This window comes from Pseudophryne corroboree, chromosome 9 (genome assembly GCF_028390025.1).
Source record: "Pseudophryne corroboree isolate aPseCor3 chromosome 9, aPseCor3.hap2, whole genome shotgun sequence".
In the NCBI taxonomy this organism is placed as follows: Eukaryota; Metazoa; Chordata; class Amphibia; order Anura; family Myobatrachidae; genus Pseudophryne; species Pseudophryne corroboree.
The window spans coordinates 389,135,015-389,160,789 of record NC_086452.1 but is presented as its reverse complement, the minus strand read 5'-3'; the positions used below and the strand labels follow the sequence as shown (position 1 = coordinate 389,160,789).

Sequence of the window (25,775 nt, the reverse complement as noted above, 5' to 3'; positions counted from 1 at the left end):
CTAGTACTGCAGCCGGACAGGTAGATAATATATTTATTAGGTAATGATGACTGATGACGGACCTGCTGGACACTGTCAGCTCAGCAGCACCGCAGACTGCTACAGTAAGCTACTATACTATAGTAGCATGTACAAAGAAGAAAGAAAAAAAAAAAAACCACGGGTAGGTGGTATACAATTATGGATGGACTGCCGAGTGCCGACACAGAGGTAGCTACAGCCGTGGACTAACGTACTGTGTCTGCTGCTAATATAGACTGGATGATTGATAATGAGATGAAATCAATATATATATGTATGTATATATAATATCACTAGTACTGCAGCCGGACAGGTAGATAATATATTTATTAGGTAATGATGACTGATGACGGACCTGCTGGACACTGTCAGCTCAGCAGCACCGCAGACTGCTACAGTAAGCTACTATACTCTATAGTAGTATGTACAAAGAAGAAAGAAAGAAAAAAAACCACGGGTAGGTGGTATACAATTATGGATGGACTGCCGAGTGCCGACACAGAGGTAGCTACAGCCGTGGACTAACGTACTGTGTCTGCTGCTAATATAGACTGGATGATTGATAATGAGATGAAATCAATATATATATGTATGTATATATAATATCACTAGTACTGCAGCCGGACAGGTAGATAATATATTTATTAGGTAATGATGACTGATGACGGACCTGCTGGACACTGTCAGCTCAGCAGCACCGCAGACTGCTACAGTAAGCTACTATACTCTATAGTAGTATGTACAAAGAAGAAAGAAAAAAAAAAAACCACGGGTAGGTGGTATACAATTATGGATGGACTGCCGAGTGCCGACACAGAGGTAGCTACAGCCGTGGACTAACGTACTGTGTCTGCTGCTAATATAGACTGGATGATTGATAATGAGATGAAATCAATATATATATGTATGTATATATAATATCACTAGTACTGCAGCCGGACAGGTAGATAATATATTTATTAGGTAATGATGACTGATGACGGACCTGCTGGACACTGTCAGCTCAGCAGCACCGCAGACTGCTACAGTAAGCTACTATACTATAGTAGCATGTACAAAGAAGAAAGAAAAAAAAAAACCACGGGTAGGTGGTATACAATTATGGATGGACTGCCGAGTGCCGACACAGAGGTAGCTACAGCCGTGGACTAACGTACTGTGTCTGCTGCTAATATAGACTGGATGATTGATAATGAGATGAAATCAATATATATATGTATGTATATATAATATCACTAGTACTGCAGCCGGACGGGTAGATAATATATTTATTAGGTAATGATGACTGATGACGGACCTGCTGGACACTGTCAGCTCAGCAGCACCGCAGACTGCTACAGTAAGCTACTATACTCTATAGTAGTATGTACAAAGAAGAAAGAAAAAAAAAAAAACACGGGTAGGTGGTATACAATTATGGATGGACTGCCGAGTGCCGACACAGAGGTAGCTACAGCCGTGGACTAACGTACTGTGTCTGCTGCTAATATAGAGTCTAGACTGGATGATAAATTATTGATAATGAGATGAAATCAATATAATATCACTAGTACTGCAGCCGGACAGGTACTATATATATTTATTATGTAATGACTGATGACGGACCTGCTGGACACTGTCAGGTCAGCACAGCACCGCAGACTGCTACAGTAAGCTACTATAGTAGTATGTATAAAGAAGAATGAAAAAAAAAAAAACCACGGGTAGGTGGTATACAATATTATATATATATATATATTATATACAATTATATATATATATATATATTAAACTGGTGGTGATTGATTATTAAACTGGTGGTCACTTCAGGTCACGTTGCAACTTGCAACTAGTACTCCGAGGCCTAAGCAGACAATCACAAAATATATTATTATACTGGTGGTCAGTGTGGTCACAACAATGGCAGTGTGTCACTGACTCTGGCAGCAAAAGTGTGCACTGTACGTTATATGTACTCCTGAGTCCTGCTCTCAGACTCTAACTGCTCCCCACTGTCAGTGTCTCCCCCACAAGTCAGATAATACACTTACAGTCACACTATCTATTATCTAATCTATAAATATCACTTCAGCAAGTAGTATAGTAGTATACAGTATAGTAGTACTCCTCCTAATAATGCTCCCCAAAATACTGTGTCTCTCTCTTCTCTAAATGGAGAGGACGCCAGCCACGTCCTCTCCCTATGACTCTCAATGCACGTGTGAAAATGGCGGCGACGCGCGGCTCCTTATATAGAATCCGAGTCTCGCGATAGAATCCGAGCCTCGCGAGAATCCGACAGCGTGATGATGACGTTCGGGCGCGCTCGGGTTAGCCGAGCAAGGCGGGAAGATCCGAGCCTGCTCGGACCCGTGTAAAAAACCTGAAGTTCGGGCGGGTTCGGATTCAGAGGAACCGAACCCGCTCATCTCTAATAATATTCATTCATTTCTCTCTCTCTCTCTCTCTCTCTCTCTCTCTCTCTTCCTGTGGATTATTTTGTTTGTAAGTATAATTTTAATTTTTACAGGTACCCCAATTGGATTCTACTAGACAAGTGGACGTGATCGGCGTGGGATGTAGGTAAGTAATCTCTCTCTCATTTTTACAGGAACCACCTATTGGATTCTACATGGACAAGTGGACGTGACCGGCGTGGGATGTAGGTAAGTAATCTCTCTCTCATTTTTACAGGAACCACCTATTGGATTCTACATGGACAAGTGGACGTGACCGGCCTGGGATGTAGGTAAGTATGTGTGAGTGTGTTTTAATAAATTTTTACTTTCACGGTGTGTGTGTGTTGTGTTTTTATTTGGGTATTTTTTGTTGTTGTAGAACTACAGGTACCAGCGGGCCCGTTATTTCCCCGCATGCTGGTACTTGAGGTTCTCCAAGTACCAGCAAGCGGGGGAGGCTTGCTGGGCCTTGTAGTTCCACAACAAATAACAATATTCCTTTTTTACACACATGGCTATCAGCCCGGCACCCACCGCCCAGGGGTGCTGGGGACAGCCTCGGGCTGGAGGTGGGGATCCATTGATTTAAGTGGTCCCCACTCCTCCAGGGAACCCCGGTCAGGGGTGACTAGTTGGGGGGGTAATGCCACGGCCGAAGGGACCTACATAAATGTGTCCCCCGGCTGTGGCATTATGTCCCTGGCTAGTGGTGCCCGGTGCTGGTTTTAAAAATACGGGGGACCCCAAAATCTTTTGTTCCCCGTATTTTTGGAACCAGGACTAGTCTAAGAGCCCGGTGCTGGTTGTCTAAATACGGGGAACCCCTGTCCATTTTTTCCCCAGTATTTAAACAACCAGGACCGGCTCAAAGAGCCCGAGGCTGGTTATACTTAGGAGGGGGGACCTCCCGCATTTTTTTTACATTTTTTAACCCATTCAGAACCCTCTCCATTAAATTAATGGAAGCCCTGGACAACAAAATTGCATTTGTGTCCTCCTCCCACTCCCTTCCCAGTACCAAACACTAATTATTATTTTTTTTCTATAAAAATGTACAATATATCACAAGTATGATGAGCAGGCAGCAGGCATTGGCGGCATCGGACTGAGAATCAAATTAGTGGCGGAGGGCTGGGTCAGTTGATGGTGGGCAAGTTTGCAAGCCATTGGCGGTGGCAGCGGGCATCGGCTCAGAGGCAGTAGCGGGCATTGGCTTGGCGGCGGTAGGGGTCATCGGCAGGATCCGGCGGACATTATGGTTGTAGTGCCTCACCAGCCACTGTCCTCACCGCACGCCACTGATGTAATGCATAGTTGCCTACCCTCCCTCATTCTGCAGGAGACTCCCTGAAATAGCAGCAAACTCCCTCACTCCCTGAATATTCCAGTAATCTCCCTGATTGCACCTTAACCCCATTATACAGCTGTTACATTCTTGGGGAGAAAAAAGAAATCAGAGATAAATACATTCAAATGGGATCATCAGTGCTATTTCCCTGCATCAGTGCTATTTCCCTGTATAAGGCACAATGATTCCTATGGCTACATGCATTTTAAATAAGGTTTCTTGTAGCCACTTACAGCATATGGAACCTCTTGTAAAACACAATACATGGACAAATCCTGCAAAATATTAGTGTCTTTTCTTCAACAAATAGATATTACTAAGTTTCAGCCTCATTTACATTTGGATGTAAGTCATTTTCATAACACGCCTCTCCATACGCGCCTGCGCTTTTATGGGGTAATTCCAAGTTGATCGCAGCAGAAAACTTTTTAGCAAGTGGGCAAAACCATGTGCACTGCAGGGGAGGCAGATATAACATGTGCAGAGAGAGTTAGATTTGGGTGTGGTGTGTTCAATCTGCAATCTAAATTGCAGTGTAAACATAAAGCAGCCAGTATTTACCCTGCACAGAAACAAAATAACCCACCCAAATCTAACTCTCTCTGCAAATGTTATATCTGTTTCCCCTGCAGTGCACATGGTTTTGCCCAATTGCTACCAAACTTTCTGCTGCGATCAACTCGGAATTACCACCTTAGTTGTTACTTTCACAATCTCCCTGAAATGCTTTTTCAAAAGTAGGCTGGCATGATGCAGTGGTGGATTTAGCGGGGGGCGATTAGGGCGAACGCCCCCCCCCCCCCCTACACATACCGGCACCGGGATGGATGGCCGGGTCCCGCCACGGTGCCGGACTGGAGAGCGGTGCAGCGCGGCGGGAGAAGGGGAGACGAAGGGAGACATTGCAGGCGTGCGCACGGGGGTTGCCTGGTGCGCACAGGCATCCCCCCCTGCACACACGCCTGCTGCTGCCGCTGATTCTCTTCTCCTTGACACTGAAGCGCCTCTCCTGCCCACTGTGTCCCCGTCTCCGGCATTCATTTTAATTGTCTATAGCTGTCATCCAATCAGAGCTCACGGACCGGCTCTTGATTGGCTGCTGGCCCGTGAGCTTTGATTGGCTCACAAGCCGGCGCTATATTTCAAATGGCCGCCGGAGACATGGACTCAGTGAGGGGAGGCGCAGAAGAGACACGCGGTGCGCTCGCTCCCCCTCAGCATCAGAGACGGGAATCGGCGGCAGTGACACTGGCAGCAGGACGGTAAGCACCACTGGGGGCATTTGTATCTGGCACCACTGGGGGCATTTTCATTCTGGCACCACCGGGGGCATTTGTATTCTGGCACCACGTGGGGCATTTATATTCTGGCACCACTGGGGGGATTTGTATTCTGGCATCACTGGGGGAATTTGTATTCTGGCACCACTGGGGGAATTTGTGTATCTGGCACCACTGAGGGCATTTGTGTATCTGGCACCACTGGGGGCATTTGTGTATCTGGCACCACTGGGGGCATTTGTGTATCTGGCACCACTGGGGGCATTTGTGTATCTGGCACCACTGGGGGCATTTGTGTATCTGGCACCGCTGGGGGCATATGTATCTGGCACCTCTGGGGTCATGTGTATCTGGCACCGCTGGGGTCATGTGTATCTGGCACCGCAGGTGGCATTTGAGTATCTGGCACCGCTGGGGTCATTTTTGGATCTGATGTGAATATCGGCTCATTCTACGTGCTATAATGTAAATTTTGGCTCATTTTGTGTGCTATAATGTGAATTTCGGCTCATTTTGTGTGCTATAATGTGAATTTTGGCTCATTCTGTGTGCTATAATGTGAATCTCAGCTCATTCTGTGTGGTATAATGTGAATTTTAGCTCATACCGTGTGGTATAATGTGATTTTCGGCTCATTCCGTGTGCTATAATGTAAATTTCGGCTCATACAGTATGCTATAATGTGAATTTCGGCTCATACCATCTGGTGTAATGTGAATTTCGGCTCATTCTGTGTGGTATAATGTGAATTTTAGCTCATACCGTGTGCTATAATGTGAGTTTCGGCTCATTCTGTGTGCTATAATGTGAATTTCGGCTTATACAGTATGCTATATTGGGAGTTTCGGCTCATATCATGTGGTATAATGGCAACAATAGGAAATTTTTGAAGCAAACAGGAAGGGCACCTCTAAGTGGGAGGAGCTATGATTAGGGGGAGGAGTCATAATTCTTATACCGCCCCCCCCTAAAAGTTAAGTCTAGATCCGCCACTGGCATGATGTAATGTAAAGTTACTGTCTGTCTGGTTTTCATGCCCCCTGCACTGTTAACGACTGCATTTCTGCAGAACAGTAAATATTTGTCTCATTGCATTTGGGTATTCCCAGAGTTGCAGAGCACAGGTTGAGCCTCTTTCTTCTGGAGATAAATAGTGTTGAGCCATACTGACAGGGGTGCAGAGACTAAGGCCCTCATTCTGAGTTGTTCGCTCGCTAGCCGCTTTTCGCATCAGTGCACACGCTAAGCCGCCGCCCTCTGGGAGTGAATCTTAGCTTAGCAGAATTGCGAACGAAGTATTCGCAATATAGCGAAAAGATTTTTCTTTGCAGTTTCTGAGTAGCTCGAGACTTACTCTTCCAGTGCGATCAGTTCAGTGCTTGTCGTTCCTGGTTTGACGTCACAAACACACCCAGCGTTCGCCCAGACACTCTCCCGTTTCTCCAGCCACTCCCGCGTTTTTCCCAGAAACGGCAGCGTTTTTTCACACACTCCCATAAAACGGCCAGTTTCCGCCCAGAAACACCCACTTCCTGTCAATCACACTACGATCAGCAGAACGAAGAAAAAACCTCGTAATGCCGTGAGTAAAAAAACAAACTTCTTAGCAAATTTACTTGGCACAGCCGCAGTGCGAACATTGCGCATGCGCAGTTAGCGGAAAATCGCACCGATGCGAAGGAAAATAACGAGCGAACAACTCGGAATGAGGGCCTAAACTCCTTCATTTATCATTTCCCAATAGAGTGCACAGAGGGGACAGTGGGATGTCTATAAGGGGCTCAGGGGGGCCCACACCACACACGCTCCACCCAGTACTCACCTCTCCGGAGTCCAGCGGTGCTAGGCAGCTCTGCAAAATCACTGGAAAATGGTATGGTGGCCATTCTTCCAGAGTTTTGCGCATTTGCAGTATTGGGAAATCTCATAGCAGGGGGAAATCGCACCATTGCTAGAGCTTACTAATGCCTGGCGCTGGGACACTGGCTACGCTGAGAGAATGGGGCCCGCACAGTGAGACTGCACACGGGCCCCCTCCTCACTTAATATGACCCTTAGAGGGGGTGTGGTTATGGCATCGTGAGAGGTGTTGTTATTCCTCTCCTGCACTCCAGGGCCTCTAGACAGGCCTGGATACTTTGTACCTGCCCCATTTCCCTGCTAACAAATTGGGCTCACTCACCTTATCCCCTCAGGTATAAGTGATATCTCTAACATAAAATCTTTCTCTGCAATAATTTCACTTTTCTAAGGGGGTATCATTGTGAATTTGAGTCCAGATAGAAAGACTGTCTTAAAGCTCTAATAAATAAAGGAGGCTTATTTAGGTAACCTAGCTTAGATATCATTCCTAAATCCACCATTAAGACTTGCATGTGGGGACAGAGAATCCCTCACATGACAGATGTTCCTGTGTAAGGCAGGGGTTCCATAAAAAAAATACATTCATTGATAAAGCTGTAACACCTGTACCTGGAGAGCAGTGGGGTGTTAAATACCCATCTCACCTTTTTCAAGTTTTCTTCTAAACACAATGCGGCATCCTTTGGATGCACCAGAGATTGTCTTGGGAAAGCCCTACCTACCTGTCTAACACCACTTACAGGAGGACATACACATTCACAAGTGTATGGAATAAGCCACTTATCACTAGTATTAGGCTAAACGGCCATTTTGTCTTTATTCTGACACCTTGTGGTTGCTGGGCGCTGTCTGCACATTATGTCTCAACAACAATTATCTTAATTGCTGCAGTACAGTGTAATATGTGATTTTGGAGATTTAAGCAAAAGCAAACACTTAAGGTGCCCACACACGGTAAGATTATTTAAACAATGTGGGCATTTCCGACACATCGTTTAAAAATTGACCGCGTGTGAGCATGTCAACGTCGCCATCGGCAAGTGTGTGTGTGCTTGCTGATGAAGGCAACCCACCAGCTCCCGTCGCTCGCCAGGGACACATCGCTCCGTATGTGGGCACATTTAGAAATAGAGATGAGCGGGTTCGGTTCCCTGAGGACCGAATCCTACCGGACTTCACTACCCTAGCCCGGATCTGAGCCCAGCTCGGATTTTCCCGCCTGACTCGGAAACCAGAACGAGGCAAAACGTCATCATCCCGCTGTCGGATTCTCGCAGGTTTTGGATTCCATATAAGAAGCCGCGCGTCGCCGCCATTTTCACTCCGGCATTGGAGAGTGTAGTGAGAGGACGTGTCTCCGTCCTCAGTGTCTGTGCGGGAGGGAAAGTGGGGTGGCGATTCCAGTGCCGTTTTGTGCTGCTCAGTACAGTGTAGTGTCTTATGCTGCATAAGTCCAGTCACAGTAGTGGTGGCCTCTGCTGCCATATGTCCAGTGCTGCTGTATAAGTCCAGTCCCGTGGTGCTGTGTTGTGCTGCATCAGTCCAGTGGTGATGTCTTGTGCTGCATCAGTCCAGTCACAGTGGTGGTGTCCTCTGCTGCCATATGTCCAGTGCTGCTGTATAAGTCCAGTCCATTGCAGTGGTGCTGTGTTGTCCTGCATCAGTCCAGTGATGGTGTCCCTATGCTGCTGTATAAGTCCAGTGGTACTGCCGTATATGTCCAGCGGTACTGCCATATAAATCCAGTGATACTGCCGTATATGTCCAGTGGTACTGGCATATAAATCCAGTCCAATGATACTGCCATATATGTCCAGCGGCACTGCCATATAATTCCAGTGATACTGCCATATATGTCCAGTGGTACTGGCGTATAAATCCAGTCCAATGATACTGCCATATATGTCCAGCGGTACTGCCGTATAAATCCAGTGATACTGCCGTATATGTCCAGCGGTACTGCCATATAATTCCAGTAATACTGCCATATAATTCCAGTGGTACTGCCGAATAAGTCCAGTGATACTGCCGTATAAATCCAGTCCAGTGGTACTGCCATATACTGTAAGTCCAGTGATACTGCCGTATAAATCCAGTCCAGTGGTACTGCCATATAATTCCAGTGATGCTGCCATATAAGTCCAGTGGTACTGCTGTATAAATCCAGTGGTACTGCTGTATAAATCCAGTGGTACTGCCGTATAAATCCAGTAGTACTGCCGTATAAATCCAGTGATACTGCCGTATATGTCCAGTAGTACTGCTGTATAAATCCAGTCCAGTGATACTGCCGTATAAATGCAGTGGTACTGGCGTATAAATCCAGTCCAGTGATACTGCCGTATAAGTTCAGTGATACTGCCGTATAAATCCAGTGATACTGCCGTATTATTCCAGTGGTACTGTCGTATAAGTCCAGTGATACTGCCGTATAAATCCAGTGATACTGCCGTATTATTCCAGTGGTACTGTCGTATAAGTCCAGTGATACTGCCGTATAATTCCTTTGGTACTGCCTTATAACTCCAGTGATACTGCCGTATAAATCCAGTCCAGTGGTACTGCCGTATAAGTCCAGTGGTACTGCCGTATAAGTCCAGTGATACTGCCGTATAAATCCAGTCCAGTGGTGCTGCCATATTAGTTCAGTGGTGCTGTCCTGTGCTGTATATTATTTACTCCAAATAAAGGGGTTATTGATATTTAATCCAAATAATTTTTTACAGGGATTGCCCTATGTGGTGTGGTGTCTATGCTCTCCTGTGCTGCATTTTGTTATATAACTCCAGAAAAATAATGGAGAACAAAAATTTGGAGGATAAAATAGGGAAAGATCAAGAACCACTTCCTCCTACTGCTGCCGCTGCTGTTGTTGCTGCTGGGTGTCGATTGTCATCTCAGAGGGGAAGTCGGAAGACCACTTGTACTACTTCAACTAAGCAACTGACTGTCCAACAGTCATGTGCGAGCAAGATGAAATATGACAGCAGTCACCCTGTTGCAAAGCGGATTACTGAGGCCATAACAACTATGCTGGTGGTAGACGTGCGTCCGGTATCTGCCATTAGTGCAAAGGGACTGCAGTGCCACTCCTAGATGGGCCAGGTGTTTGTGCCACACACTTGTGTCGCTTAGCTTAGTCATAAAGCTACCTCATTGCACCTCCTTTACTTCTTTGCATGATGTGCTGTTTGGGGCCAAGTTTTTTTAAGTGCCATCCTGTCTGACACTGCAGTGCCACTCCTAGATGGGCCAGGTGTTTGTGCCGCACACTTGTGTCACTTAGCTTAGTCATACAGCCACCTTGGTGCAACCTTTCGGTCTAAAAACAATATTGTGAGGTGTGAGGTGTTCAGAATAGACTGGAAATGAGTGGAAATTAATGTTATTGAGGTTAATAATACCGTAGGATCAAAATAACCCCCAAATTCTCTGATTTTAGCTGTTTTTCTGTTTTTTCAAAAATCATCCAGATCCAAAACCAAAACACAAAAGGGTGGTTTTGGCAAAACCAATCCAGATCCAAAACATGAGCATGGAACCAGAACCAAAACCAAAACACAAAAAATGCCCGCTGCACATCTCTATGAATATTATGATACATGTTGGATAATACAAAACAATAGTATTTTCAAATTGGAATCACAATTTACAGTAGAGCATAGCACAGACTACTGCATTACCAATGCATATGTACAGGCAATAATGTATTGAAAATGGTACAATATAAATGCAATGTACAGTAAAGAGAGTAACTCACAACCGAGAATGTCTCTTCTAGGTGGATACGAGAACATGCAGAAAACTGAAAACCGAACAAAAATGGTGATAGTCTCTACCTGCAGATGGGGATATACAGTATGTAGTGAGTGACAAGGGGCAGAGTTGTCCCCTAAATGGTTATGACTAATAAATATGTGGTAGAGTTTGGTTAGGGTGAAGTCCCAGCAGTGTGTCCATGTGACAATATCTGGGTGCAAAGCAGGATTAGGCAGGTCACTCACATATGCACCAGACACTGTATAATTATTGGAAGTTGTAGGATTCTCTGAACATGGACCAAAGATATGGAATGGGGTAACTTGCAAAGGAAGAAAAACAGGACAGGCAGAAAACACCTGGGACAGTCATTGACTCTTCCTGGATCTATGGTTTGTGTCTGGGCCCTATTCTTCCCTCTGTTTTGATGCTTTGCTTTCTTCTCACTTATGTTCTGGTATCTGTCTCTCTTTTTCTCCTTGTGAAGGACTTGGACTTTCTCTGCCTTCCTTACAGCTTGTACAGGACCCGTTGGGGTTGGCACTTTTCTTTATCTTACAATTAGCTATAATAGCCTTCAAGCCTCATCTGACAGACTGACCAAGTGCTTTGTAGTTTCTCTGACTCACTGGCTGTTCAGGTCTTCTTAACAGACAGCAGGTTCTACACCTGGTTATTTCTCAACCTCTTACAGGCTCAGCAAACTTGCAATAATTTGTATTAGCACCCCTACCATCTGCCCTTACTGTAGTTGTTTTTTAATTAGCACAGGTTCCTACATTGCTGTCCACATATTAGAATGGGCACTATAATAGGTAAGTCCTGGATAAACTGCTATAATGTGTTAGTATTAATGATGTTAGGGACCCATCTGATGAAGGTCACCTTAACGTGTTGAATGGGCCCGCATTTTTCGCCCAACGTGCTAAGAACTTCAATTATAATCCTTATTAACTGTAAGAGTTTATCAAAATTATTTTGACTATACGTATTCTTAGTGTTTAGCATGCACACCTTCTTTTTACAGGTACTAAAAGTATCAGCACGGTAGCACCTCTCATGCATAAAACGATGGTGTGCAGTCCAAGCCAATACCCCTCCAGTCATTTGATTCTGGTTGCAGGTGGCTTTTCTAGGTATGGCTGCAGACCAGAAAATGGACACACCTCTATTGCCACTTACAGTATCTCTATGACTCCTTCTCTTCCTGGAATTTGGGCACCAAAGCCCTCTTTTATCTAATGTCATTTCCTGTCCCCTCACAGCTTGACTTTAATATGATTTAAGCTTTCAACACCCAAGGCTGTGTTACACTACTCGCTGCTACCTGGAATTCCACCCACCTTGTCTATCAACATCTTGGGCCCGTCCCTTTCCCTCTAGTAAGCACTGGGTCACGGGGTTACACAGCTAAAAGATATAGTTTTATTCCTGGGCCCTACCACTGCACTAGAAGGTAAAGTGAGTATATGTGGTATCACTTTACTTGGGAGCATTGACTGATTACATTTTAGGATAACATTTACTTGGTAATGTTATATTAGATTAATACGGAAAAAAAAAAAGAAAACGTAAAACTGGCCACAAATATATGTTTTTTTTGGTACAGTCATTAAGGGGTTAAGTAAAAATTTAACACATATTTGTGTTTCAATACTTTACACTTAACTTTGCAAACACAGGACTCCGTTTAATAAAAATTAAAAAAAAAATGCACTCCAAAGACAGTTACTGCGAGAACGGAATAAAGAGTGCACAAAATATATTGTCACTCACACGTTGTCTTTCCACTTTTGGGGTCATGAATTGCAAATAAGCTATCTGTAATTTCAAAAAGAGATCGTTAAAATAAAAAGGAAATGAAAATAAATGTAACGCCAGGATATTAAGGCCAACTCCTGTAATGTTGGATATGAGGCACAAGCCGAAGCATTGTTCCTGAATATTTATTACTGAATGCTGAAAGGATTCCTGCAGTATTACATGGAAATGAGCTGATTTGCATGATGTGATCCATCACAGCCCACACCAAGCCAGAGCTTTTACTGGCGTCTTTAAAGGTGGAAGTAGCAGAATTCTAGTCCAGTAATGCTGTCATGTTGCATTAATCTTACATACAGTAATTACAGTATGTTACATGTAGGCAATGCCTCTCATCTTATCTCTGTACATGAATTGCTATTAATGTCCAAGTCTGCTTGTGAACATCAGCAGTAAACTAGAAGTAAAATATCCGTGTAGAGAATTTAGCATTCACTTATACCTGCGCTTCACTACCGTCTGTCTGATTCGATGACTGGAACCGGTTACACTGCATACTGTTCTGGTGAGTGGTATGTCAATTAGACCAGTGCCGTAACTAGCCATTTTAGCGCTGTGTGCAAGAAACGACAGTGGCGCCCCGCCCCCCCCCCCCATGTAGGACAGGGGCAGTGCGCGCCGCTGTCGCGCAAAATTTTTATAGGGGCGTGGCTTCACGGGGAAGGGGCGTGGCCACAAAATAACAGCAATTCATACTACGGTGCACAGTAGTCTACATTATTCAAATTACGCTGCACAGTAGCGCCACTACACCAGGTAGAGCCCCTTTTATACATTACAGCAGACAGCGTCCCCCTTTTTACACATTACGGCAGCCAGTCCCCCTCTTTACACATTGCGGCAGCCAGGCCCCCTCTTTACACATTGCGGCAGCCAGGCACCCTTTTTACACATTGCGGCAGCCAGACCCCCTTTTTATACATTGTGGCAGCCAGTCCCCCTTTTTACACATTGCGGCAGCCAGTCCCCCTTTTTACACATTGCGGCAGCCAGGACCCCATTTTACACATTGCGGCAGCCAGTCCCCCTCTTTACACATTGCGGCAGCCAGGCACCCTTTTTACACATTGCGGCAGCCAGACACCCTTTTTATACATTGTGCAGCCAGTCCCCCATTTTACACATTGCGGCAGCCAGGCCCCCTTTTTACACATTGCGGCAGCCAGACCCCCTTTTTATACATTGCGGCAGCCAGGACCCCTTTTTACACATTGCGGCAGACGGTGTCCCCCTGAGAGAGAGAGAGAGAGAGAGAGAGAGAGAGAGAGAGAGAGAAGAGAAAGAGAGAGAGAGAGAGAGAGAGAGAGACATACTTACCTTCTCCCCGCTGACAGGCTCCTCGTGCAGCTCCCTCTCGGTGCAGGCTGTGTGAGGTGAGATGGAGGAGGAGGGAGGGGGAGCAGGGAGCCGCAGCAGCGCTATTTGATTGGTAGTAAGCGCCGCTGCAGCATCCCCCTCTCCTTCTGTATTGGTTGCCTGGCGCTGCTGTGGATGCTGGGATGAAGGAACCGCATCCCAGCATCCATAGCAGCGCCGGGCAGCCAATACAGAAGGAGAGGGGGATGCTGCAGCGGCGCTTACTACCAATCAAATAGCGCTGCTGCGGCTCCCTGCTCCCCCTCCCTCCTCCTCCTTGAACCCGGCGCTGGTCTCTCTCCTCCAGCGCGGCGCACGGCGCACACAGAGGCGGCATGTAATGAGTCAATTTGACTCATTACATGCCGCTGGCCGTTGCGCCCCCAGGGCAACTGCGCTGTGTGCCAAGCCCCCTTGGCACACGCGTAGTTACGGCCCTGAATTAGACTACAATATTGCAGTATGCCTAGGCATCTTATTAGTGCCTTGACATACTGAAATATCTCCAGCCTTTATGCTAGTTAGGGCCCAAATGACCATGTGTATGGGCACACAAAGAACTATATGTCATTGGGATAGGTGGTTGATCAGACATGACTGAGAAGTATTTGGCAAAATCTCAGCAAATCTGGCGGCGTTGGTCCAAGCAGCCTCATCTATCAGTGTATTGCCTACTGTAGTGTGCATTCATCCTTTTACAGTATGTATTACCTTTTTATTTAGAGTTCTCTGTGTGCATGCATGCCCATCATTTCCATAGACAGGGGCACCTGATGGTGGGGGGCATGTACTGATGGCAAGGGCCTGTTGGAGTGGGACTGGCGGGGGGCCAACTGCTTAGTATTTTTTTCATTTATTTTTTATACCAGATGAGGCAGCGGAATTCTGACGGTCAAAATCCCGATTCATTTTTTTTTGAGTGTTCTAACCCTATCCCACCTCTCCCGCAGCCTAACCCTAACCATCCCCTCCCACAGCCTAACTCTAATAGCTCAGCCTAGTGCCTAACCCTAACCCTCCGCTCCCACAGCCTAACTCTAATACCTCCGCCTAGTGCCTAACCATAACCATCCCCTCCCACAGCCTAACTCTAATAGCTCAGCCTAGTGCCTAACCCTAACCCTCCGCTCCCACAGCCTAACTCTAATACCTCCGCCTAGTGCCTAACCATAACCATCCCCTCCCACAGCCTAACTCTAATAGCTCAGCCTAGTGCCTAACCCTAACCATCCCCTCCCACAGCCTAACTCTAATAGCTCAGCCTAGTGCCTAACCCTAACCCTCCGCTCCCACAGCCTAACTCTAATACCTCCGCCTAGTGCCTAACCATAACCATCCCCTCCCACAGCCTAACTCTAATAGCTCAGCCTAGTGCCTAACCCTAACCCTCCGCTCCCACAGCCTAACTCTAATACCTCCGCCTAGTGCCTAACCATAACCATCCCCTCCCACAGCCTAACTCTAATAGCTCAGCCTAGTGCCTAACCCTAACCCTCCGCTCCCACAGCCTAACTCTAATACCTCCGCCTAGTGCCTAACCATAACCATCCCCTCCCACAGCCTAACTCTAATAGCTCCGCCTAGTGCCTAACTCTAATACTCCGCTCCCGCGGTCTAACTCTCCCCTCCCAAATTCTAATTTTAACCGTCCCCTGCTGCAGTCAGACCCTAACCGTCCCCTAGTGCCTAACCCTAAACCACCCCTCCCACGGTCTAACCCTAACCATCCCCTTTGGCATCCTGTCCCTAACCGCCCCCTTTGACAGTCTATCCCTAACATTTCACTTCGGCAGCCTCACCGTCCCCTCCTTAGACTAACCCTGACACTCCTCCTAGTGCCTAACCCTAATACTCACTATTGGGATTTGTTTGGATGTTGACAATCAGGATGCTGCAGCTGGTATTGTGACCGTTGGGGTGGTTATTGCCGGGAACATGACTACATCCCCCCCGCAGTATCTGGGCCAGGTGGAGGTCTCCACTGCCCTGGCTATAGCAATCATACTATCCCTGGGAAAGGCATATTCCCGAGGAGGCGTAATTAATAAAAAAAAATGTATTTTAATTTAACTGTAATAGGACAACGCTCCTTTTTTCTGTTTTTTAAGGTAAATTTTATTTGAGGGACAGCTCCTCAATTGGTAACCAGCAGTCCTATACCAGTGGAATTAGACAGTAAATAGAGTGAATCTTTTTCCATTATTGTGTTTTTCTCATGAATTATTTTTATATCATTTGCCTGTTCCAAAGACTTTTACAATCTGGTTTATGTGGTTCCAAATCTCTTTCTGTAATTTGAAGGATCATCTAATATTGTAAATCCATCAGTAATAGGAATCCCTTTAAATTCATTGATTCTATAAACTGCCATTTCATGTCCATTTTATATATACTACCGTGCCCATATAGCACAGTCCCCATGTGGCATCTGGGCCTAAAGAAACATATGTATGAATAGCAAAAGGCACAGCAAATTAAAAGTGAGTGCACATTTCATCTACAGGCATGATGCAGATGGTGACTTTTTGTAGTGGACAAATATTTTATTCACAATATTACAGTATACTGTATTTCACAATATTATTCATTTGGCTCAACACTGGGTATTAGGAGTACAGCTCGATTATCACTTATTGACTTATAATACACACTTTGGAGCTGCCACTGATCCCACCTGTTTATTTATTATAAAATACTATGCATGCTGACAAATAAAAGCAATCCGTATGTCTGTATGTAGATCTGATTACTTCTAACTTGTGCCTCCATACACTTGCTGAGCAGAATGGGGGAGGGAAGGGGCAGTTATACGCAGTCCGAATACAGTCCCATGCGGAGACACAGTTATGTCTGTATTACTTGAGTCAGGGGCGTAGCTATCATAGGTGCAGCGAGTGCAGCTGCTATGGGGCCCAGAGTCTAGAGGGGCCTCCTTCCCTGTCCCAGTTACATGTGTTATATACAGAGGTGTAGCTACCATAGGTGCAGGGAGTGCAGCTGCTATGGGACCCAGAGCTGAGAGGGGCCACCTTCCCTGTCACAGTTACATGTGTTATATACAGAGGCATAGCTACCATTGGTGTAGGGAGTGCAGCTGCTATGGGGCCCAGAGATGAGAGGGGACACCTTCCCTGTCACAGTCACATGTGTTATATACAGAGGCATAGCTACCATTGGTGTAGGGAGTGCAGCTGCTATGGGGCCCAGAGATGAGAAGTGCCCGCCTTCCCTGTCATAGTTTCATGTGTTATATACATTTTTCACCATTGGGTGGTACTTAGAGGCCCTTACAAACTTTTGCCTTAGGGCATGCAGTATATTTAGTTATGTCCTTGGATCTGCTCATGTAATGTGGTACAAAATGAACTGTATGGCATTATAATGTTACATGATATGAACTGGGGTACTATAATGTGGTATAATATGAAGTGGAGGCACTATAACGTGGCTAATATGAACCGAGGGCAGCACTGTAGTGTGACATAATATGGACTGGGGACACTGTATGGTATAATGTGAATTGGGAATAATGTGTGGCATAATGTGTACTGGCAGCCCTACAGTGTGACATAATGTAAGCTAGGGCATTACTATGGTTCAGAAAATTAACTATGGCACTATTGTGGGGGATATAATTAACAAATGCTGCAGAGAGGTGTCTTTCTAGACGCATTTGGACGGGGCCCCTTCAGAATGTTGCTATGGGGCCCATAAAGTTCTGATTACGCCCCTGACTTGAGTGCTTGTTGAAATACAATACAGTGATGGTGGTGTAAGGTGCTGGCTACCCATCAATGACAACCACAGTTCCAGTATGACTCAGAGTAGTACCATTATGCTTTACAGCACCAACTCTAAATATGGAAACAGAGAATCTGACAGCAGATATATTTATTTTTGGACAGTGGGAGGAAATATAAGGAAAGTCCATTATGTCTAGCAATCGAATAAACGGGATGGTATCAGAATCCCGGCACTTGCTGAATAACTATTCTAACCCTAACCCCCTTAACCCTCTCCCCCGTGCCTGCAGCATAACCCTTCCAGCTTAGTGCCGAACCCTAACCCTCCCTCCTGCCGCCTAACCTTAACCCTCCCCCTTACCACTAACTCTCCCACCAACCAGAGACCCCCCCCTTCCCCACAGCCTAACCCTAACCCTCCCTCCTGCCGCCTAACCTTAACCCTCCCCCTTACCACTAACTCTCCCACCAACCAGTGACCCCCCCCTTCCCCGCAACCTAACCCTAACCTCCCCTACACTGCCCAAACCTAACACTGCCCCCCGCCCCCTAATTCTAACCAGCTCATACTTGTGTTTGGGATGCCGACAGTCGGGATTCCTGCGACGGCACTGTGATCGACTTCGGAATTCCATTATCGGTCTTCTGACCAGTGGCGAGATTCCAGTGTCGGTATTCCCGAACGCTGGTATGATGACCGGATCCCAAACAAACAGGTAAAACTTACATTTAAGATAGATTGATCAACTACTTCATTAATATTGTCACACCATATCAAAGATTTCCACATCCATCAGCTTAATGTGTAACATGAAATAAACACTGTAAAGGTGTGTACACATTAGGAGATGTGCTTCACGAGCGACGTCGCCTAGTGTGTCCCCCTCCCAGCCCAGGCTGCCCGACCTGGGCATACACACTGTGCGATATCGGTAGCGATATTGCACAGTGACGTCATGCCGCGACCAGCCGGAGCTTGCAGCTTTGGACGATGAGTCCAAATTAAGCTGCATGCACGGTCAACACCAAGGGTCGTTAACGACTCGCGGGCCCGCGCGTTGGCCGTCGCCAACAGCATACACACTGAGGGTAAAAAAGACAGATATCGTTTATCGCCTAGTGTGTACGGACCTTAAGTCTGTGTCAAATCCTGAATAGAGTCATTTCTGATACAGGATATTAAATTATATTTCTTCAACAGCGCAACAGTGGAAAAAATGAGGTTAAACTTGGAGCAAATCATTACACAACACAGTAGTCAGACAAACTGCAATTCAGCTGTACTCTTATGTACAAATAAATTATAGAACATATTGTTCAGTGGTTTATAAACCATGTAATTTGAAGGGTCTCCTAACTAGCAATTTGGTAATATGAAATATTGAGATGTCTATGTAATTGCGCTGGTGAAACACTCCTAGATTTAAGACATTAAACCACTGTATTGCAATTATCGTTATTATTAAATGAATCACTTTCACGCAGCCAAAAGTCATTTTTGGTTTACCAGACTAATAGAGATGAGAATTATTTTCCAGTGAAGTTTTTGTTTGCAGTGGCCAAGCGGAGTAAAGAAATGTGGCTTACAAGCCTCTGTCCCAGGCTGTAGTTGTCCTAGTAGACCACATCTGGCATTGGAATATCTTCTGTGTCACAAGAACATCCTTCTATATAAACAAAACACAACATATGGTCTTTACCTGCCACCACTGGTGATTTTCTGTCATCGAGAAGCTGAATCGCTGTACTAGCTGTTACCACAGTGCTTCTGTTCAGTGAACCTGAAATTTTAAATATAAATGTCAGGAGTTGGGAACATCACATATAATAGAGTCAAATGAATGAACCGCCATCTGCAGTCTCCAGTACATATCCATGTCATCCACACTTCAGTGCAGTTTTGGTACTCAGTATGTGGGCAGAATCATGCCGGTTCTAGGACTATGGACCTGATTTATGTTTGTGAGTAAAACCAATAAATAAATAAATAAATAAATGTAACTTTGTGTCTGTAATGCAAGGGGAGCAAATACGGTTATATTTTTTTCTGTGCAGGGTAAATACTGGCTGCTTTTGCATGTAGCCCACAAATGTTAGACAGCTTTAATTTTACACTGCAATTTACAATTCAGTTTGAACACACCTCATCCCAAATCTAACTCTCTCTGCAAATGCTACATCTGCCCCAAGTGCAGTGCTTTTTTGCTTTACTTACAAACATGGACCAGACCCTATATACAATAGCCATAGAACTGGCACTCCACCTTCTGTATAAGTTGCTAAAAGCCTGAGTGCCTTCCCCTACACCATACAAAGTGGTATAAACTAAAGCAGCGCACTGGGGCGTCACTCCAAGGACTTTATAATGTAGAAATATACTGAGCAACAAGATGTATCAGACGTTTCAATCTTTACTAAGAACCCTGGCAAAAGCTTAGTGAAGACTGAAACGTTGGATCTTTGATACAGCTTGTTGCTCAATTTATTCCATCTTACATGGAGTGATGCCCCAATGTCCTGCTTTATACATATAAAATGTGTTCTATCTGGCATATCCACATTATGAGGTGCGCCTACACACGTATGCAGATTTGGTTTCATCTGATACTTGTTCCTACATATACATGAACAGTCATAATGGTAACTGATGCAGAACTGTACAGAGGCACAGATATGTACACCTGTCAGTAGCTGTATTCCTTCCAGGTGCCTGAGGGCGGGAGCAAATACACACACTGCTGATGACAGTCGCCAACATGAGCATATCTGGAATGGGTTACTTCTCCATCAGCGCCACAGATATCATCGGGAACATGGCGATACATTACTGAGCAAATAATGTTGTGGAATGTATTGCACTACGGAAACCTATTTTGCATATTCATTTGGCTTCTGATTCTGCTTCTTAAGTTCATTTTTCTTTTCAATGCTAGGTTTGTTAGGCAGTGGGTTGTAAGAGTGACAGCCAATCACAGCAAGCCATGTGACAGCGACCAATGAAAAGGATAGGCTCTGTATACAGTGTAAGTGGGCGACCTCACCATTGCGTCACCATCAGATTTTCACTAGTCGATGGCAGCGAATATCCCAGTATGGCCATTGGAAATAAAACATTGATGGCTTATAACTATTGTCCATCGATGGTCTTCCTTATTATATCCATCTGCATAAATAAATGCACTATAATTTGCTACTTATGTATTAAAATGTTGTGCTACATTTATAACTCTTCCATTTGAGGCAGTCTGGGCCTGATTCTGAGTTGCAGCAGAAGAGCACACAGCAGCATCTGTTGGTGGTCATCCGCCTGCAACTTTTTGCTGCTACAAAGTCCTTCCCTTGTGTACATCTGTATGTCTGAATGTGTACATCTGTACGTCTGAATGTGCAAGGACCAAGGCACCCACTTTTAGTGTATGTGCATGCTGTAATACTGATTGGTGCATCCTTATAAGCCTCCATCGTTCCCACCAGCACTATGGCAGGGGCAGTTTCTCCATCTGACTATGGTGGTCATTCCGAGTTGTTCGCTCGCTAGCAGTTTTTAGCAGCCGTGCAAACGCTATGCCGCCGCCCACTGGGAGTGTATTTTAGCTTAGCAGAAGTGCGAGCGAAAGAATCGCAGAGCGGCTACAAAGTTTTTTTTGTGCAGTTTAGAGTAGCTCAAAACCTACTCAGAGCTTTCGATCACTTCAGACTGTTCAGTTCCTGTTTTGACGTCACAAACACGCACTGTGTTCGCCCAGCCACGCCTGCGTTTTTTCTGGCACGCCTGCGTTTTTCCGAACACTCCCTGAAAACGGTCAGTTGACACCCAAAAATGCCCACTTCATGTCAATCACTCTGCGGCCAGCAGTGCGACTGAAAAGCTTCGCTAGACCTAGAGATGTGCACCGGAAATTTTTCGGGTTTTGTGTTTTGGTTTTGGATTCGGTTCCGCGGCCGTGTTTTGGATACGGATGCATTTTGGCAAAACCTCCATGAAAATTTTTTGTTGGATTCGGGTGTTTTTTATTAAATAAACAACCCTCAAAAACAGCTTAAATCATAGAATTTGGGGGGGATTTTGATCCCATAGTATTATATTAACCTCAATAACCATAATTTCCACTCATTTCCAGTCTATTCTGAACACCTCACAATATTATTTTTAGTCCTAAAATTTGCACCGAGGTCGCTGGATGACTAAGCTAAGCGACCCAAGTGGGCGTCACAAACACCTGGCCCATCTAGGAGTGGCACTGCAGTGTCAGACAGGATGGCACTTAAAAAAATTAGCCCCAAACATCACATGATGCAGAGATAAATAAAAATAAATAAAAAAAAGAGGCGCAAGATGGAATTGTCCTTGGGCCCTCCCACCCACCGTTATGTTGTATAAACAGGACATGCACACTTTAACAAACCCATCATTTCAGCCACAGGGTCTGCCACACGACTGTGGCTGAAATGACTGGTTGGTTTGGGCTCCCACCAAAAAAAGAAGCAATCAATCTCTCCTTGCACAAACTGGCTCTACAGAGGCAAGATGTCCATCATCATCCTCCGATTCCTCACCCCTTTCACTGTGTACATCCCCCTCCTCACAGAGTATTAATTTGTCCCCACTGGAATCCACCATCTCAGGTCCCTGTGTACTTTCTGGAGGCAATTGCTGCTGGTGAATGTCTCCACGGAGGAATTGATTATAATTAATTTTGATGAACATCATCTTCTCCACATTTTCTGGAAGTAACCTCGTACGCCGATTGCTGACAAGCTGACCGGCTGCACTAAACACTCTTTCGGAGTATACACTGGAGGGGGGGCAACTTAGGTAAAATAAAGCCAGTTCGTGCAAGGGCCTCCAAATTGCCTCTTTTTCCTGCCAGTATACGTACGGACTGTCTGACGTGCCTACTTGGATGCGGTCACTCATATAATCCTCCACCATTCTTTCAATGGTGACAGAATCATATGCAGTGACAGTAGACGACATGTCAGTAATCGTTGGCAGGTCCTTCAGTCCGGACCAGATGTCAGCACTCGCTCTAGACTGCCCTGCATCACCGCCAGCGGGTGGGCTCGGAATTCTTAGCCTTTTCCTTGCAGCCCCAGTTGCGGGAGAATGTGAAGGAGGAGCTGTTGACGGGTCACATTCCGCTTGACTTGACAAGTGTCTCACCAGCAGGTCTTTGCACCTCTGCACACTTGTGTCTGCCGGAAAGAGAGATACAACGTAGGCTTTAAACCTAGGATAAAGCACGGTGGCCAAAATGTAGTGCTCTAATTTCAACAGATTGACCACCCGTGAATCCTGGTTAAGCGAATTAAGGGCTCCATCCACAAGTCCCACATGCCTAGCGGAATCACTCCGTTTAGCTCCTCCTTCAATCTCTCCAGCTGCTTCTGCAAAAGCCTGATTAGGGTAATGACCTGACTCAGGCTGGCAGTGTCTGAACTGACTTCACGTGTGGCAAGTTCAAAGGGTTGCAGAACCTTACACAATGTTGAAATCATTCTCCACTGGGCTTGAGTCAGGTGCATTCCCCCTCCTTTGCCTATATCGTAGGCAGATGTATAGGCTTGAATGGCCTTTTGCTGCTCCTCCATCCTCTGAAGCATATAAAGGGTTGAATGCCACCTCGTTACCAACTCTTGCTTCAGATGATGGCGGGGCAGGTTCAGGAGTGTTTGCTGGTGCTCCAGTCTTCGGCACGCGGTGGCTGGATGCCGAAAGTGGCCCGCAATTCTTCGGGCCACCGACAGCATCTCTTGTACGCCCCTGTCGTTTTTTAAAAAATTCTGCACCACCAAATTCAATGTATGTGCAAAACATGGGACGTGCTGGAATTTGCCCACATGTAATGCACGCACAATATTGGTGGCGTTGTCCGATGTCACAAATCCCCAGGAGAGTACAATTGTGGTAAGCCATTCTGCGATGATGTTCCTCAGTTTCCGTAAGAGGTTGTCAGCTGTGTGCCTCTTCTGGAAAGCGGTGATACAAAGCGTAGCCTGCCTAGGAACGAGTTGGCGTTTGCGAGATGCTGCTACTGGTGCCGCCTCTGCTGTTCTTGCTGCGGGAGGCAATACATCTACCCAGTGGGCTGTCACAGTCATATAGTCCTGAGTCTGCCCTGCTTCACTTGTCCACATGTCCGTGGTTAAGTGGACATTGGGTACAACTGCATTTTTTTAGGACACTGGTGACTCTTTTTCTGACGTCTGTGTACATTCTCGGTATCGCCTGCCTAGAGAAGTGGAACCTAGATGGTATTTGGTACCGGGGACATAGTACCTCAAGCAATTCTCTAACTCCCTGTGAATTAACGGTGGATACCGGACACACGTTTAACACCAACGCAACTGCCAAGACCTGAGTAATCCGCTTTGCAGCAGGATGGCTGCTGTGATATTTCATCTTCCTCGCAAAGGACTGTTGGACAGTCAATTGCTTACTGGAAGTAGTATAAGTGGTCTTCCGACTTCCCCTCTGGGATGACGATCGACTCCCAGCAGCAACAACAGCAGCGCCAGCAGCAGTAGTCGTTACACTCAAGGATCCATCGGAGGAATCCCAGTTAGGAGAGGACTCGTCAGACTTGCCAGTGACATGGCCTGCAGGACTATTGGCGTTCCTGTCTAAGGAGGAAATTGACACTGAGGGAGTTGGTGGTGTGGTTTGCAGGAGCTTGGGTACAAGAGGAAGGGATTTAGTTGTCAGTGGACTGCTTCCGCTGTCACCCAAAGTTTTTGAACTTGTCAATGACTTCTGATGAATGCGCTCCAGGTGACGTATAAGGGAGGATGTTCCGAGGTGGTTAACGTCCTTACCCCTACTTATTACAGCTTGACAAAGGCAACACACGGCTTGACACCTGTTGTCCGCATTTCTGTTTAAATCATTCCACACCGAAGAGGTGATTTTTTTTGTAATTTGACCAGGTATGTCAATGGCCATATTCATCCCACGGACAACGGGTGTCTCCCCGGGTGCCTGACTTAAACAAACCACCTCACCATCAGAATCCTCCTTGTCAATTTCCTCCTCAGCGCCAGCAACACCCATATCCTCATCCTGGTGTACTTCAACACTGACATCTTCAATCTGACTATCAGGAACTGGACTGTGGGTGCTCCTTCCAGCACTTGCAGGGGGCGTGCAATTGGTGGTAGGCGCCACTTCTTCCCGTCCAGTGTTGGGAAGGTCAGGAATCGCAACCGACACAATTGGACTCTCCTTGGGGATTTGTGATTTAGAAGAACGCACAGTTCTTTGCTATGCTTTTGCCATCTTAACTCTTTTCAGTTTTCTAGCGGGAGGATGAGTGCTTCCATCCTCATGTGAAGCTGAACCACTAACCCTGAACATAGGCCAGGGCCTCAGCCGTTCCTTGCCACTCTGTGTCGTAAATGGCATATTGGCAAGTTTACGCTTCTCCTCAGATGCTTTTAATTTAGATTTTTGGGTCATTTTACTGAACTTTAGTTTTTTGGATTTTACATGGTCTCTACTATGACATTGGGCAACGGCCTTGGCAGACGACGTTGATGGCATTTCATTGTCTCGGCCATGACTAGTGGCAGCAGCTTCAGCACTAGGTGGAAGTGGATCTTGATCTTTCCCTATTTTACCCTCCACATTTTTGTTCTCCATTTTTTAATGTGTGGAATTATATGCCAGTAATATATCTAAATAATATAGTAATATATAGTAATATAAATGCTGCACTGTAATACTATATATACTGCTCACAAAAATGCTGCACAGATATGGAATGGATACTTGCAGTGACACAGAGCTGCAAGATATAGCAATGGCCTACTGTACACAACTATATACTGTTGGGTCACCAAAATGCTGCACTGTAATACTATATATACTGCTCACAAAAATGCTGCACAGATATGGAATGGATACTTGCAGTGACACAGAGCTGCAAGATACAGCAATGGCCTACTGTACACAACTATATACTGTTGAGTCACCAAAATGCTGCACTGTAATACTATATATACTGCTCACAAAAATGCTGCACAGATATGGAATGGATACTTGCAGGGACACAGAGCTGCAAGTTACAGCAATGGCCTACTGTACACAACTATATACTGTTGGGTCACCAAAATGCTGCACTGTAATACTATATACTGCTCACAAAAA

General features: G+C 45.6%; 1 protein-coding gene across 6 annotated transcripts in view; it reads right to left on the bottom strand.

Moving 5' to 3' along the window:
• CACNA2D3 (calcium voltage-gated channel auxiliary subunit alpha2delta 3) overlaps nt 1-25,775 on the bottom strand; it is a 2,000,770-nt gene that overhangs the window by 445,475 nt on the left and 1,529,520 nt on the right. For all 6 annotated transcript variants that reach the window (XR_010186941.1, XM_063940834.1, XM_063940836.1 and 3 more), the window contains one exon: nt 19,330-19,410. Coding sequence is in view for 5 of the 6 variants with exons in the window: in XM_063940834.1 (XP_063796904.1) it covers nt 19,330-19,410 (81 nt within the window). In the remaining variant the exon portion in view is untranslated. The remainder of the gene's footprint in view (nt 1-19,329; nt 19,411-25,775) is intronic.